This window comes from Mesoplodon bidens, assembly GCF_964165515.1.
Source record: "Mesoplodon bidens genome assembly, chromosome: 19".
Lineage (NCBI taxonomy): Eukaryota > Metazoa > Chordata > Mammalia > Artiodactyla > Ziphiidae > Mesoplodon > Mesoplodon bidens.
Window position 1 is genome coordinate 6,836,261 of NC_138179.1, and position 17,374 is coordinate 6,853,634.

Genomic DNA, 17,374 nt, shown 5'->3' on the forward strand with positions numbered 1-17,374 from the left:
CGCCACCAGGGAAGCCCCATTTAAAGTTTTTATTCTGTGTTTTTTTTTCAATTTAGAATAAGCTTTCCATTTTTATTTACTTTTATTTTCCAATTAGATATGTAATCAGACTTTGCCATAATACTATTCTTGGTATCCATATGGTGGGACTGTTTTATGGGAAAATCATTTTACAATGCTATAGTTTTGCCACATCACTAATTAAAGCTATTTTGGTCGGAATTTAAGAGGTATTACTTTATTCTGTTTTATTTAAGTCTTATAATAAGGTGCCTATTTGTTTTTAGAAACTTTTTGATTGTTGCCAGTGAGAAATAGTCATTTGTTTAATGCTGAAAACATACGTTATAGCTATTCTGATCTTTGAGAGCAGCTAGCCTCATCAAACTTCCTAGTTACAATAAATTTTATTTTGGTTCTGTATTTACAGATTAGAAAACGTCATTGTTTTGAAAAGGAGGTGCACCATTTGGATGCAAAAGTTGCTTCAGGAAAGACCACAAAACTCAACTCCCCATTAGGAAAGATAAACTCCTTTTCTCCACAAAATGTATGTATTTATGCCATTGTTCAGTTTAAAGAAGGAAAATGTGGAATTTGCTAAATCCATTTTTGAAAAAGATGAAGAATAGTGTAATCAAAGAAGAGTAGAAAACAACTCAGAAGTCCTAAGTGCTGTCACATGTCTTCTGTTGTGTGAGATGGTAAACCTATGCTCTTTGTGCCCCCGTTTCCTCATTTATAAAATAAGAGAATTGGACTAGAATGAGATCTGAAAGTTTTTTTCCTCTTTTACATTCTAATGTTTGTGAACTCTACTTCCTAAAGTTCTTTCAGTGTCCTTAGGGCATCAGTTCTCAAGGAGTAGTCCAGGGAGCTCTGGAGATTCCTGAGATTTTTTTCCAGATAGTCTGTGAGGTCAAAAGTATTTTCATAGTGATGTTAAGATGTTACTTACCTTTTTTTTTTTTTTTTTTTTTTTTTAACCATCTTTGACATTTGCACTGATGGTACAAAAGCATAGGTTGGTAAAACTGTTGGTGCTTTAGCACAGTAAGGGTAGTGGCATCAACCTGTATTAATAGTAATTTTCTTCACTGTCGTTAATGCACAGTTAAGAAAAGCCAGTTTCACTTAAGTCCTTGATGAAGCAGTAAAAACTACTAATTTTATTAAATCTTCACCCTTGAGATTTTTAACATTCTGTGTGAAGAATAGAGTAGTTTTCGTAAATCACTTTTGCATTCAGGAGTAGGATGGTTTTCTTGAGGGAAAGCACTTATAGGATTGTTTGGATTGTGAGCTGAACTAGCCACTTTTTTCACAGAACATTGTTTTTACTTGAAAGAATAACTGACAGACTAACTTCGGTAATTCTTGGAAATAAACAAAGTGAGCCTGATAAAATTTGAGATTTCAGTGAAAAATCAGAATTTTGAAAAATTGTATATACTACTGTGAGCTTAGCAATTTTCTGATACTTAAAGACTCTGATGATATTTATTGGTGGTGATATTGTATATGTGACTTTTTTGTATAATGAAATGTTTCATTTATATAGTTTTATATAAATGGAATCATGCCTGGAATTTTTCATTGAATTCCAAATATTGTGAATTTTACCTTGTTGGGTACTGGATATTAATGTATTTCTATAAGTACTCTTGAGTTTTGCTCTGGGATGCAGTTAAATTACTTGGAATCAGCTTGATCCTTTCGGTTCTTGCTTTTAGGATTTGTTAGGTGGGACCTGAGCCGGGTTTAGTTTTGGGCTACCTCAGTAGAGGCGACCTCTTTTTGAGTCCTCTACCTAATGCTCCATGAATTATGAAGTTTTCCAGCCAGTGGCTGGTGGAACAGGCACTGTTCCATGCTGTCTGTGAGTGTCTCATCATTTCAGGTGGTTCTTGCCACTATCTTGGATTGTTTCCTCATTGGCATGTGCTCATCAGTACTCTACTAGATACTTGAGAGGTCCTTCTGCAGATCTCTGGAGTGCATTCTTTGTGCAGCACTCTCCATTCTGCTTTCTTCTCTGTGAACTTTAGTCTTCTTGGTCTCCCTGGACTCTCAGCAGTGTCTCTTCAGCTTGGGTTTGCTGGGCTATATCTGGGTTCCCCTTCCCCATGCCACAGCATGGAAACTCTCAGGACAACAAGCAGAAAGAATCATAAGGCTTAATCTCATTTGTTTCCCATCTCTCAGGGATCACTCTTCCTTACCTGATGTCCTGTATCTTAAAAACTATTGTTTCAGGGGTTCCCTGGTGGAGCAGTGGTTGAGAGTCCACCTGACGATGCAGGGGACATGGGTTCGTGCCCCGGTCCGGGAAGGTCCCACATGCCGCGGAGCGGCTGAGCCTGCGCGTCCGGAGCCTGCGCATTCGGAGCCTGTGCTCCGCAACGGGAGAGGCCACAACAGTGAGAGGCCCGTGTATCGCAAAAAAACCCCCAAAAAACAACTATTGTTTCATATAGTCTGTCTGTATTTTTAGTTTTTCAGGCAGGGGATGAAACAACTCATTGACAAATTCCAGAAGTCTTCAGATGGCTTATAAAGCTCCTGTTTACCTGGACAGTCTTTAGGCCTTTATAAACTTTTTGCATTCTTTTGCCCTTTCTCCTCTTTCCCACTTTTTTTTGTCTGACTTCTGCTAATCCTTCAGGAAGCCTTCCTTGGTGTCCCCAATTTTGAGTTAGATTCCCATCTGGAATGTTCCTTGTATATCTCAAGAACATTTTCTTTTTTTTTTAATTAACATTTTATTTTTATTTTATGTAATTAAATTAATTAATTTATTAATTTATTATTTTATTTTTGTCTGCATCAGATTTTTTTTGTCATCTTTATTGGAGTATAATTGTATGGATATGTATGTTCCTATTACCATTTTCTTAATTGTTTTGGGTTTGTTATTGTAGGTCTTTTCCTTCTATTGTGTTTCCTGCCAAGAGAAGTTCCTTAGGATTTGTTGTAAAGCTGGTTTGGTAGTGCTGAATTCTCTTAGCTTTTGCTTGTCTGTAAAGGTTTTAATTTCTCTGTCAAATCTGAATGAGATCCTTGCTGGGTAGAGTAATCTTGGTTGTAGCTTTTTCCCTTTCATCACTTTAAATATGTCCTGCCACTCCCTTCTGTCTTGCAGAGTTTTTGCTGAAAGATCAGCTGTTAACCTTATGGGAATTCCCTTGTATGTTATTTGTTGTTTTTCCCTTGCTGCTTTTAATATTTTTTCTTTGTATTTAATTTTTGGTAGTTTGATTAATATGTGTTTTGGCATGTTTCTCCTTGGATGTATCCTGTATGGGACTTTTCTGTGCTTCTTGGACTTAACTGACTATTTCCTTTCCTGTATTAGGGAAGTTTTCAACTATAATCTCTTCAAATGTTTTCTCAGTCCCTTTCTTTTTCTCTTCCTCTGGGACTCCTATAATTCAAACGTTGGTGCGTTTAATGTTGTCCCAGAGGTCTCTGAGACTGTCCTCAATTCTTTTCATTCTTTTTTCTTTATTCTGCTCTGCAGTTGTTATTTCCACTATTTTATCTTCCAGGTCACTTATACATTCTTCTGCCTCATTTATTCTGCTATTGATCCCTTCTGGAGAATTTTTAATTTCATTTATTGTGTTGTTCATCATTGTTTGTTTGCCCTTTAGTTCTTCTAGGTTCTTGTTAAACATTTCTTGTATTTTCTCCATTTTATTTCCAAGATTTTGCATCATCTTTACTATCATTGCTCTGAATTCTTTTTCAGGTAGACTGCCTATTTCCTCTCTGCATCAGGTCTTAGCTGCAGCACACAGGATCTTTCGTGTGACGCACGGGCTCTTCGTTTCGGTGCACGGGCTTCTCTCTAGTTGTGGTGTGCGGGCTCCAGAGTGCACAGGGCTCAGTAGTTGTGGTGTGTGGGCTCTCTAGTTGTGTCGTGTGGGGTCCAGAGTGTGTGGGCTCTGTAGTTGTGGCACGTAGGGTCACCAGTTGTGACACGCAGGCTCAGTAGTTGTGGTGCGTGGGCTTAGTTGCCTTGCGGCATGTGGGATCCTAGTTCCCTGACTAGGGATCGAACCCACATCCCCAGCATTGGAAGGTGGATTCTTAACCACTGGACCACAAGGGAAGTCCCTACTTCTTAGTTTTTAACACTTACCTTACTCTTAGTATCCTCTCCACAGGCTCTTAGTTCCATTATGGACAACACCAGTTTCTCTGAGACCTCCTTGAAGACTGTGACTGTTTTATTCATTTTTTTGTCTCAAGCACCTAACGTAGTGCCAGGAACCTAGTTGTAGACTGAATAAATGAATACCATAATCCCTGCCCTCAAAGAGCCTTCTTTTAAATGCTTGAAAATACTGAGTGGGGGAAAAGAATTGTCAGTTATCTTCAGAGAAGCCTTATGTTTCTTCAGAGAAGCTTTATGTTTGCCAATGTTTTCTTGCTCATTTTCTTTCACTGTACCTTATTGTCTTCATAGCCCTTACTATTTGAATTTATTAGTCTACTTGTTTATTATCTATTTGCCCTGTTAGAATGTAATGTCAGTCTTTTTCACGGGCATCTCGGCTACCTAGAACAGCGTATGGCATATATTAGTTGCCCAATAAATATTTGTTGGTAGAATCTTATTGAATTCTTATAATGACTTTGAGGCAGGTACTATTGTTATTCTCATCTTACAGATAAGGAAACTCTGAGAAGTAAGTAATTTGCCTAAGGTCACAAAGCTGGCAAATAGTTGAGTTAGATCCTACCTAAGGAGTCTGATGCTCTGGCAAATGCTCTAATTACTTTATTATACATTCTCTAAAATGCCCCAGAAATTCTGGAGCCATGTAAACAGTATTCTAACAACAAGATAAGGGAAAAAATATGTAGAAGCCTCTCAAGGCTAAAGAAATCAAGTATAGAATAATATGATTGATAATAGCTAAAATAAGATAAAGTTTTTTGTTTTTTGTTTTTTAAGGATTTTTTTTTGTTTCGTTTTGTTTTTACTGGTTAAGAGAATGAGTGCAAATCAGATTGCCTGGGTTTTAATCACAGTTCTGCTCTTTACAACCTTGGTAACCTTGATTAAGTTTTTAAACTATTGCTACTTCATTTTCCCATTTGTTAAATGGGGATGGTAATAGTATCTATCTTACAGGGCTGCTAGAGGATTAAACAAGTTAATACTTATAAAGTGCTTAGATTATACCTGACGTATCTTGGAGCTTATTAAGTGGTAAGTGGTAGTAAAAGTATCAGCAGCAGCAGTTGTAGTACTTACATATTTTTATGCTGCTGATAAAAGGTATTATATAATATTGGTTAATAATATTAATTTTCAGAAGTTAGGTTTATAATTAGCAAATTCTTTTAATATGTGTCAAAGATGTTTATAGCTCAACCTGTTTAGGATCTAGTCCACTTGACCATAAGCACAGCTACTGTGCTCCTGGCTGAGTATCTTAATTTTAAACTAAGTTCTTTGATGATTTCTTGTTTTGGTTATGTACTATGTTGATCATTTATTATAATCTTCTTATTGGCAAAGTATAATTGTATCTATACATGTGTATCTATATCTTTATATCAGTTTTATTTTTAAACCAGAAGTTACAAGTTTTCTTCCTTGGCTTTAGCTGGTATAGGTCTACATTGCTTTAGAAATGCAATAATTTTTCATAGATGGGTGACTTATTACTCATAATGTTAAAGGTATGGGTTTCTGACAATTTCTTATAAGTTTGAAGATTTTTTGAAGAAGCTAAATCTCAACTAAGTCTAGTAACTCAAATGGTAACATTTCACTAGTCAACAGAACTTCTGTTTGTAAGAAGACGTAAGTGATATATGCCATACTAATTAAGCATGCATAAAGTAAATTTGTCAGACACCAGAGTACTTTTGCAATGACAGAAAAGACCATATGACTGAGCTCTAATATTTGTTCTTTTTTTGGTAGTCTATAGTGAAAAGCATGAATATATAAAGTAACTTTATGAAAACCCCCACGAATACTTAGGTAAAATGATCTGTATTTTCAATGTTATTTTTTTTGTTCCTAACACAAATAGAGTAAGCAGTTAAAATAGAAACATAATTGGGCTTCCCTGGTGGTGCAGTGGTTGAGAGTCCGCCTGCCGATGCAGGGGACGCGGGTTCGTGCCCCAGTCCGGGAAGATCCCACATGCCGCGGAGCGGCTGGGCCCGTGAGCCATGGCCGCTGGGCCTGTGCGTCCGGAGCCTGTGCTCCGCAATGGGTGAGGCCACAACAGTGAGAGGCCCGCGTACCGCACAAAGAGGAAAAAAAAAAAAAAAAAGAAACATAATTAGTACAAAATGTAAAGTTTTAGCTAATGTGAATGTTTCTTCCTTTTGTACTTTAGTGAATTGTTAGTGAATTTTAGTAAATTGTTAAGAAAACCTGTAGTTTTTTGTATTTTGGCTATCATCTTAATTTTAAAAGCTTATGGTAGTATTTTTAATAAATCTTACATGGATATTTAGCAGTAAATAATACTTCTCGTTTTTCAGAGAACCAGGGCTAAACATGTCCATGGATATAATATAATAAAAAATAATGGGGATATGCATAGGGGTAATTTATTTAAAGAAACGAGTCTTCGGGCTTCCCTGGTGGCGCAGTGGTTGAGAATCCGCCTGCCGATGCAGGGGACATGGGTTCGTGCCCCGGTCTGGGAAGATCCCACACGCCGCGGAGCGGCTGGGCCCGTGAGCCATGGCCGCTGAGCCTGCGCGTCTGGAGCCTGTGCTCCGCAACGGGAGAGGCCACAACAGTGAGAGGCCCGCGTACCGCAAAAAAAAAAAAAAAAAGAAAGAAACGAGTCTTTGAGTATAGTAATACGTTTTTCCCTGCTAGAAATTTACTTTGGTTTCTGGTAAAACTTTTTTTCTCTTTCTCTTTTTTTTTTTTTTTTTTTTTTTTTGCGGTATGTGGGCCTCTCACTGTTGTGGCCTCTCCCGTTGCGGAGCACAGGCTCCAGACGCGCAGGCTCAGCGGCCATGGCTCACGGGCCCAGCCGCTCCGCGGCGTGTGGGATCTTCCCAGACCGGGGAACGAACCCGTTTCCCCTGCATCGGCAGGCGGACTCTCAACCACTGCGCCACCAGGGAAGCCCTTCTTTCTCTTTTTTAATGAAGATATAATTAACATTTAATATGTTAGTTTCATGTGTACAACATAATGGTTCAATATTTGTATACATTGCGAAATGATCACCATAAGTCTAGTTAATATCTGTCACCTTACATAGTTACAAGATTTTTTTTTCTTATGATGAGAGCTTTTAAGATTTACTCTCTTAGCTACTGTCAAATATTTAACACAGTATTATTAACTGTAGTCACCATCCTGTACATGACATCCACATGGCTTACTCATTTTATAACTGGAAGTTTGTACCTTTTGACCTCCTTCACCCATTTCTTCTGCTCTTCACCGCCATCTCTAGCAGCCACCAATCTGTTCTCTGCATCTGTGAGCTTATTTTTTTTGTTTTTGCATTGTTTTCGTTTTTAGATTTTACATACAAATTTGCCTTTCTCAGTCTGACTTATTCCACTACGCGTAATATCCTCCATGTTCATCCATGTTGTCCCAAATGGCAAGATTTTATTCTTTTTTATGGCTGAATAATATTCCATTGTGTATATATATACACACACATATATATGTGTGTGTATATATATACACACACACACACACCACATTTTCTTTATGCATTCATCCATCTATGGACACATTGTTTCCATATCTTGGCCATTATAAGTAATGCTGCAGTGAACATGGGAGTGCATGTATCTTTTTTTGAGTTACTTTTTTCATTTTCTTCAGGTAAATTCTCAGATGTGGAATTCCTGGATCATATGGTTATTCTATTTTTAATTTTTTTGAGTAACTTTCATACTGTTTTCTGTAGTGACTGCATCAGTTTACATTCTGCCAACAGTTCACAAGGATTCCCTTTTCTCCACATCCTTGCCAATACTTGCTGTTTTTTGTCTTTTTGATAATAGTCATTTTAACAGGTGTGAGGTGATGTTTCATTGTGATTTCGATTTGCATTTCCCTGATGATTAGTGATGTTGAGCATATTTTCATATACTTGTTGGCCATCTGTATGTCTTCTTTGGAAAAATGTCTCTTCATATCTTCTGCCCATTTTTTGTTCAGATTGCTATTGAGTTGTATGAATTCTTTGTATATTAGATATTCGTCCCTTATCAGATACATGATTTGCAAATATTTTCTCCTTTTCAGTAGGTTGCCTTTTCATTTTGTTGATGGTTTCCTTTGCTGTGCCGAAGCTTTTTAGTTTGATGTAGTCCCCCTTGTTTATTTTTGCTTTTGTTGCTTTTGCTTTTAGAGTCAGATTCAAAAAACTATTGCCAAGCCCTCTGTCAAGGAGTTTACCCACCTATGTTTTCTTCTAGGAGTTTTATGATTTCAGGTCTGAGGTTCAAGTGTTTAATCCATTTTGCATTAATTTTTGTAGGTAATGTAAGATAGTTGTCCCGTTTCATTCTTTTGCATGTGGCTGTTCAGTTTTCCCAGCAACATTTATTAAAGACACTGTCCTTTCCCCATTGTATAACATTTTAAAATCATTGCAAAGTGGCTTGCTATAAATCACAAAAAATACTTTCTGTAAATTCTGGGATAGGTGATTTCATAAAAAGTAGAAGAAAAATGTAGTTTCATAATGTTTAATATTTATTTTATATCAGTTTGTGAAATGAGTTTATCACCAAAACTTTTAGATAAAGTAATTTTAGAAATGCAGTCCATATTTTAGAACTTTTCTTATGTTGACAGATCGTATGCCTCATATTTAGGTATCATAGTTTAATCTAGATCATCTACAGATTTGAATAAAGTAAATTGAGGAACATGGGAAAGAAACATTTCTTTTTAGGACCTCTTCCTTCAAATGGGAGGAAAGAGAGGATGGGACTAGATTTAATATACCTTATATCCCATTTAGCTGTGATACCTCTAAATTCTAATGATGCTTTTCCTATTTTGATCCTTATAAGATGATATTAGGGAGCATTTATTTTTTAGAAGAATAGTTATTTGGATTGGTAAATTAATGGTTTAGTTCTCTTATCCCTACAAAGATATAAATGTTACAGTTTTCATACTTTTAAAAACTGCAGTTGTATTATTTTCTGGAAAACTCTCCTCCATACATTAAATGATAAATTAGTTTAATGATTTCTGTTTTCCTGTAAATTTGACATTAAACTTTTTATGTTTTTCTTTTAAGTCTTCTTAGTTTTTATGAAAATAATTTAGCTTCCAACCTGTGAATTGAATTGGGTGGTTGTCTTTTTACCTTCCTATCATCTCCAGTTTCCTCACTCTCTTCAAGTCAGAAAATGGTGTCAGTACCTCCTCTCTTAAATGAATTACCTTCCAATGTCCCCTGCTTTTTTCCTTTCCTTGCATTTTACCTAGTTATTTATTATTTTTTTTAATACATCTTTATTGGAGTATAATTGCTTTATGATGTTGTGTTAGCTTCTGCTGTACAACACAGTGAGCCAAGTATATGCATACATATATCCCCATATTCCTTCCCTCTTGAGCCTCCCTCCCACCCTCCCTATCCCACCCCTCTAGGTTGCCACAAAGCACCGAGCTGATCTCCCTGTGGTATGCAGCAGCTTCCCACTAGCTATCTGTTTTACATTTGGTAGTGTCTATATGTCCATGCTACTCTCTCACTACGTCCCAGCCTCCCCATCCCCCCACCTGCACGTCCTCAAGTCCGTTCTCAACGTCTGCATCTTTATTCCTGCCCCACCACTAGGTTCGTCAGTACCATTTTTCTAGATTCCATATATATATATATATACGTTAGCATACAGTATTTGTTTTTCTCTTTTTGACTTCACTTTGTATGACAGACTCTAGGTCCATCCACCTCACTACAAATAACTCAATTTTGTTTCTTTTTATGGCTGAGTAATATTCCATTGTATATATGTGCCACATCTTCTTTACCTACTCGTCTGTCAGTGGACATTTAAGTTGTTTCGATGTCCTGGCTATTGTAAATAGTGCTGTAAATGAACATTGGGGTACATGACTTTTTGAATTATGGTTCTCTTAGGGTATATGCCCATTAGTGGGATTGGTGGGTCATATGATAGTTCTATTTTTAGTTTTTTAAGGAATCTCCATACTCTTCTCCATAATGGCTGCACCAATTTACATTTCCACCAACAGTGCAGGAGGGTTCCCTTTTCTCCACACCCTCTCCAGCATTTATTGTTTGTGGATTTTTTGATGATAGCCATTCTGACTAGTGTGAGGTGATACCTCATTGTGGTTTTGATTTGCATTTCTCAAATGATTAGTGATATTGAGCATCTTTTCATGTGTTTGTTGGCCATCTGTATATCTTCTCTGGAGAAATGTCTATTTAGGTCTTCTGTCCATTTTTGGATTGGATTGTTTGTTTTTTTTGATATTGAGCTGCATGAGTTGCTTGTATGTTTTGGGGATTAATCCTTTGTCAGTTGCTTCATTTGCAAATATTTTCTCCCATTCTGAGGGTTGTCTTTTCATCTTGCTTATGGTTTCCTTTGCTGTGCAAAAGCTTTTAAGTTTCATTAGGTCCCATTTGTTTATTTTTGTTTTTATTTCCATTACTCTAGGAGGTGGGTCAAAAAGGATGTTGCTGTGATTTATGTCATAGAGTGTTCTGCCTATGTTTTCCTCTAAGAGTTTGATAGCATCTGGCCTTACATTTAGGTCTTTAATCCATCTTGAGTTTATTTTTGTGTGGTGTTAGGAAGTGTTCTAATTTCATTTTATTACATGTAGCTGTCCAGTTTTCCAATCACCACTTATTGAAGAGGCTGTCTTTTCTCCATTGTATATTTTTGCCTGCCTACATTTTATTTATGTATTTATGTATATATGTATGTATGTATGTATTTCTTTTTGCTCTCACCGTGTGACATGTGGGATCTTAGTTCCCCCTACCAGGGATTGAACCCATGCCCCCTGCAGTGGAAGCACAGAGTGTTAACCACTGGACCGCCAGGGAAGTCCCTCTTTACATTTTAGATTCATGTTTTTATACAGATAATTCATATTGTTAAGGATCTAGTGAGGCATCAGTCTCCGTGTGGTCAAAATATAGTTAAGAAAAAGCATTATATTTTAGAATAGAATGGTAACATTCTGATATTACCTTGTTCTACCACTCATAACCATTTTCTCTAGAATTTATTTATATGTATTCTCTTAATTCTTTTAGCAAATCCTCACAATGAGTGAGGTATTCTCACAGACACATTCTTATGCTTATACCTGCTGTTTGTTTATTAAACAAGTACTAACATTGTGTATATACTTTTAGAAAAAGTAGTGTTTATTTTTGCCTAGTGTGTAGAAAAGAGGTGGGTCCAGCAGAGTGCGCTGTTGATCTTCAGGTAAAGTGTTGGTGTTGGGCAAAGCCTTGGGCTGTTTTTCTTCCTCTTAAACCCTACTTTTACTTTCTTTTGTCTCTGTCTCTCTTTTTCTCTCCCTCTCTTTCCTCCCTATCTCCCTTCAATGCTGAGATATTCTCAGGAGAAAATGACCAATTTATTTTGAAAAGCTGTTATTTTACAAGTCATTTTCCCATAGTTTTACTCTACTTTTTATTTAAAATAACTGCTGTATAGAGAAATAATGCTTACTGTGTTTCAGGAACTCTTAAATAGTCTAGAAATACTCATTTACCTGATAAATACAGGTTCATGTGAGTTAATGCTTATTGCAGGTCCTTTTAAGTTTTCTGTGGATTTGACCATTTTCAAAATAAAACAAAAGAATTTAATTGAATCCCTATAATAACCTTATGAGGAAGGTGTTAATATTTTCTTCAATGACAGAAGAGGAAATTGAGTCACAGATTGTTTAAGTTCATGTCACGAAGCTGATAAGTAGAGGCTGGTTTAAAACTCAGGCATTCTGGCTCTAGAATTAATCCTCTCAACCACCTCACTATTTTGCCTTTGAATCAACTCTTCCCGATGACCTTTAGATGAAAGATAGTTCATTTTTGTACTTTCACAGGTAATATTATGTAGATAATTCGTTTAATATTAGTTCCTCTTTTAGTCTCTCTCTCTCAACACCCTGTTCTTTTATGATGCTTACCAAAGTTTATGATTACATATTTATTTATAGGTTTCATGGTTTTACTTGCCTCCTTGCCAGGCTGTCCATAAGGACAAGTGTATTGTCTCTCTTGTTCACTTTTTTATAACCAGCGTCTGGCACAGGACCTGTGCTTAGTAAGTACTCACATATTTGTTGAATAAATGAATGGAAAAATGGCTAAAGTTAAGAAAATGTACTCTTTACCACCATTTCTTGTGGCTTACAGCTTTTACTCAGATCCATATACTTAGAGAGGTGTGGCAGTACTGTTAAATAGAGGAGACTGAAAGCTGGTTTTTAAATGTTTTTTTGCTTCTTCTGCAGTACATTTTGGTTGTAGTTTTTTATGTACTAGCACACAAAAATAAAAGATCAAATAATGATTTCAGGGACCAAGAGGTAAATTGGTGCTTAATATAAACAAAAGATTAGAAACAACTTTTGTTTTCTGTAGCTACTCTATGACCACACTGTTAAATAATATGACCATCTAGTTGAAGTATAGTTTATTCAAGACAGCAAAATTTTTGAAAACTGTTACATGCCAAACACTTAAAAACAATAACTTGCATTTCTTTGACAGTTAATAATAATGATATAATGATAGCTTTTTGGAATGTATACGTGTGCCAGGAAGTTTGTACGTTCTCTCATATATCCTTACATGAACTCTGTGAAGAAAATAGAGCAGCTGTTAGTCTCATTTTATAGATAAGAAAATTGGAGCCCAAAGATACTAGATTATTTGACAATGGTCATAATTACGGATATATGGTAGAACTGTGATTTGAGTCTAGTTCTAAAATTGAGCTGAATATAGATTCATGGAAAGGAGAGAAAAGGAATGGCTGGGAAAATTTTTTGTTTTCCTGTTGGCTGATGAGGAAAAAACAAAGTTACTTGGCAAGAGAAAAGAGATTTTATTATTCAATATGTCTGGCCTTAAAATATCTTCTTTTAAATAGTCAGTCTGCAGTTGGGGAAGATTAAATTATCTTAAACATTTTGTGTATTTTACCTCCTAAAGAGTCAAAGGAAGTTTTAAACTCAAATTAAAAAAAAAATTATGAGGAATATACATTGTTTGAAAAACCTTTAACAGTATAAACCAGTACAGAGTAAAAAGTTAAATATTCTCCCTTAAACTATTACTTCCATCCCCCTTTCTGTTTCCCAGAAGTAAACAAGAGGAACACTTTCATGAGAATCTTTCTGGATCTTTTTGTATAAATTTACAACAGATATTTTTCATAGTTCTGTTATAGTTAAATTTTTTTTTTTACATTTAACCCTCTTATTTATAGAGTTTATTTTAATATATGTATGAGGCCAGGTTCTAACTGTATGCTTTTCCAAATAGATGATCAATTGTCCTAGAGTCAACTAAAGAAAAATTTTTCCTGATTTAATTTTTCCTTTGCTGTTATCATATACTAAATTGTTATATATGCTTGGGTTGGTTCCTGGCCTTTTTTTTTTTAATTTTAATATTTTTCAAAACATATATGTGTATAGTCAGAGTCAAAAAGTTCTACGTGGCTTCAAACAAAAAGCAGTAGACCTCTGCCCTAGTTCTAGTCTACCAGTTCCCCCTATCTGAAGTCAATAACTTTTAATCATTTTACCTGTTTATTCTCAAATTTATCTATTTTTTAAAAAAAAAGTAACAAGCATGTACTGCCTTTTTCTTGAATTTTCAGTTTTGGATACCTTCCATTTTCCTTCCATTGTCTTCCTACTGTCCTTTCTCTTTTTTTGGGCTGCGTCAGGTCTTAGTTGCAGCACACAGGATCTTCGTTGAGGCGTGCAAGATCTTTCATTGCGGCGCATGGGCTTCTGTACTTGTAATGTGCAGGCTTCTCTCTAGTTGTGGTGTGCGCTCCAGGACACGTGAGCTCCAGAGCGCATGGGCTCTGTTGTTTGCAGCATGCGGGCTATCTCGTTGAGGCACATGAGCTCAGTAGTTGTGGCGGGCAGGGTTAGTTGCCCCACGGCATGTGGGATCTTAGTTCCCCGACCAGCGATCGAACCCACATCCCCTGTGTTGGAAGGCAGATCCTCTACCACTGTACCACCAGGGAAGTCCCCTGTCCTCTAATTTTCTCATTACTTTTCCCCCTCAAGCCTCACAATATTTGATGTTTACATTATTGTAATTATATAAATATCATTAAAAACTGAGCGAAGTGTTAGATTATGATTACAGTTCTTTCCCCAAACCAGGTTTTATTTTTTCTAGTGCTTAATATTTGTCTTGTCATTTACTTAGTTTTCTGTATATCTGTAACTATTTATCCCCAAATTCTGATAGAGCTTAAAATCTGTTAACTCATTCAAATGCATCAGGTCAAGAATGTCCATATTTTTTAGACTTTCAATATTTAGTGAAAATAATGAAAAATACTTTTTTGATGGTGAATTTTATTATATGTATTTTAATGACATTGACCTTTTTTGAATACAAAAGCATTATCTATTCCTTAGTGAAAATTTGGAAACCACCAAAATGTATACTCATGTTATTAACGTTTATCTTTAATTCAACTGTCCCCTTAGAATCAACTCCTTGTTATTTTGCTTGCTATCCTTTTACACACACACACACAATTTGTTACCAATTGCTGTGTAACAAACCAACCATTTATTTAGCTTACTATTCTGAGGGTCAGCAATTTAGGCTGGGCTCAGCTGGGCATTTCTTCTGCTGATCTCAGCTGGTCCACTCATGCATCCGTGGTCAGTTGCAGGTCAGCTGCAAGTCAGCAAGGTGGCTCTGCTTCTTAGGGTTGGTTGGCAGTTGACTAGGACCATGGGACCATGGCGTGGGTACCTCTCATCATCCAGCAGACTAATCCCAGCTTATATATATGGTGGCCCCAAGGTTCCAGGAACAGCAAGAGAGCAAACCCCAATGTGCAAAATACCTTTTGAGCCTCTGTTTATGCCACATTTTCTAATATCCCAGTTACCAAAGCAAGTCACATGGCCAAACTGAGATTCGAGGGAAGGAGTTCACCTCTTTTTTTATTATTATTATTAATTAATTAATTTATATTTTTATTTTTGGCTGCGTTGGGTCTTCATTTCTGTGCGAGGGCTTTCTCTAGTTGCGGCAAGCGGGGGCCACTCGTCATCACGGTGCGTGGGCCTCTCACTATCACGACCACTCTTGCTGTGGAGCACAGGCTCCAGACGCGCAGGCTCAGTAGTTGTGGCTCATGGGCCTAGTTGCTCCGCGGCATGTGGGATCTTGCCAGACCGGGGCTCGAACCCGTGTCCCCTGCATTGGCAGGCGGATTCTCAACCACTGCGCCACCAGGGAGGCCCAGGAGTTCACCTCTTGGTGAGAAGAGCTTCAAAGTGACCTTGCAAAGGGGAATTACATATAGAAATGAGAAGAATTTTTGGCCATTAAAAAATATGTATGTATATATGTATGTAATATGTGTTATGCATATACTTTTTTAAAAACGAAATTTGGATAGGATTTATTATTAAAAAAAAATTTTTTTTATTTAGCTGCACTTCAGGTTCTTAGTTCCCCAACCATGAATCGAACCTGGGCCCTGGGAGTGAAAGTGTGGAGTCCTAAGCACTGGACTGCCAGGAAGTTCCCAACAAAATTTGGATTATAGTGTATATAGCGTATATAGCATTTATTTTTCACCTAATATATCATGGTCATAGAAAAGGCTTTTAGAAATCTAAATCTTATTTTGATGCATACTTTTTTGATACAACCTTTTTTTTCTATGTTAGGAGTTGGCAAACTACAATCCATGGGCTGAATATGGCCCACTGCCTGTTTTTATAAATTTTGGGGAACACAGTTTACATTCATTTACTTACTGTTTGTGGCTACTTTTGTGCTCTAATGGTAGAATTGAGTAGTTGTGACAGATACGATATGGCTAACAAAACTTAAAATTTTTACTCTTTGGCCCTTTAAAGAAAGTTTACCAACACTTGTCCTATGCTATTTTAATCTTGGTAAGTGAGGCCAGAAGTTGGTGGCATTAGTGTGAACCTCTTGCTTTATCTGCAAATTTGCCTAAGGGCAGGATGATAGAATGGATGAATAATTGCTTGAGTGAGTTTCCTTCAGCTCCAATAATTATGATTTTTTAAGAGCTTGTAGAAGACATAGTAGTGACCTCTACAGTGGAAATAGAAAGGATAATTCTCAAAAATTTCAAATCTTCATCATGTTGAATGAACTTGGTGAATGTTCCAGAAAGATTTGACAGTTATTTTTCTTGATCTGTAGAAATATTTAATGCGTATAGCAATCTAGCTGACGTGTGTACATATTTAGTGATAGTAGAATCTATAATTGCCATTTAGAAGCTTTTCGCTCATTGATAGTGGGTATGGAAAGATAACTTTACCTTAGAAAACTACTTTGTTAATTGACCAATTGTCTGACCAGTAGACAGACAGATAGATATTTAGATTTATTTATTACAGTTTTTAAAGATTTTTACATAGTCACAAAATTATACAAAAATTGGAAATACAATACAAATATATATTTTTTTCCCCTGAACCACTTGAGAGTAAGTTATTGATGTGATGCTCCATCACCCTGGAATACTTTAGTGTCTTATTTCCTAAAGCAAAGACATTCTTCAATATAACCATAAAAATCAGGAAATTATAATTGATTCATTGTTATCTAATACTCAGGACCAGATCAAATTTTGCAAGTTGTCTCTATGAAGTTTTTATAGCAGAAAGATCCAGTTCAGAATCATACATTGCATTTGGTTGTCGCTTTGCTATTTTCTTCAGTCTGGAACAGTTCCTCAGTCTTCCCTTGTCTTTCATGACCTTGACACTTAAGATTATAGCCTTTCTAGAATGTCTCTCAACTTTGGGTTTTATTGTCATTAGATTAAAGTTATATATCTTTGGCAAGAATGTCACAGAAGTGATGCTGCATTCTACCTACTGCATCCTATGAGGTGGCAGATAGTTTCATTTTGTTTCATTACTGATGATTACTTTGATAACTTGATTAATATGATATCTGCTAGGCATCACTATAAAGTTATCTTTCTCCCTTCATGATTAAAGAGGACTTTGTAGGGAGGAACTCTGAAACTATATAAATAGCATGTCCTCATCAAACATTCAGTTTATTAATTTTATATTTATCTTTATGGACTCGTGATTTTACATTTTATTAAGTGAGTGATAATCTGTTAT

The 17,374-nt window shown here is 36.3% G+C and overlaps 1 protein-coding gene across 5 annotated transcripts in view; it reads left to right on the top strand.

Moving 5' to 3' along the window:
• Window positions 1-17,374, top strand: part of BRIP1 (BRCA1 interacting DNA helicase 1) — a 187,126-nt gene that overhangs the window by 14,850 nt on the left and 154,902 nt on the right. For all 5 annotated transcript variants that reach the window (XR_014014065.1, XM_081220416.1, XM_081220413.1 and 2 more), the window contains exon 6: window positions 431-550. Coding sequence is in view for 4 of the 5 variants with exons in the window: in XM_081220416.1 (XP_081076542.1) it covers window positions 431-550 (120 nt within the window). In the remaining variant the exon portion in view is untranslated. The remainder of the gene's footprint in view (window positions 1-430; window positions 551-17,374) is intronic.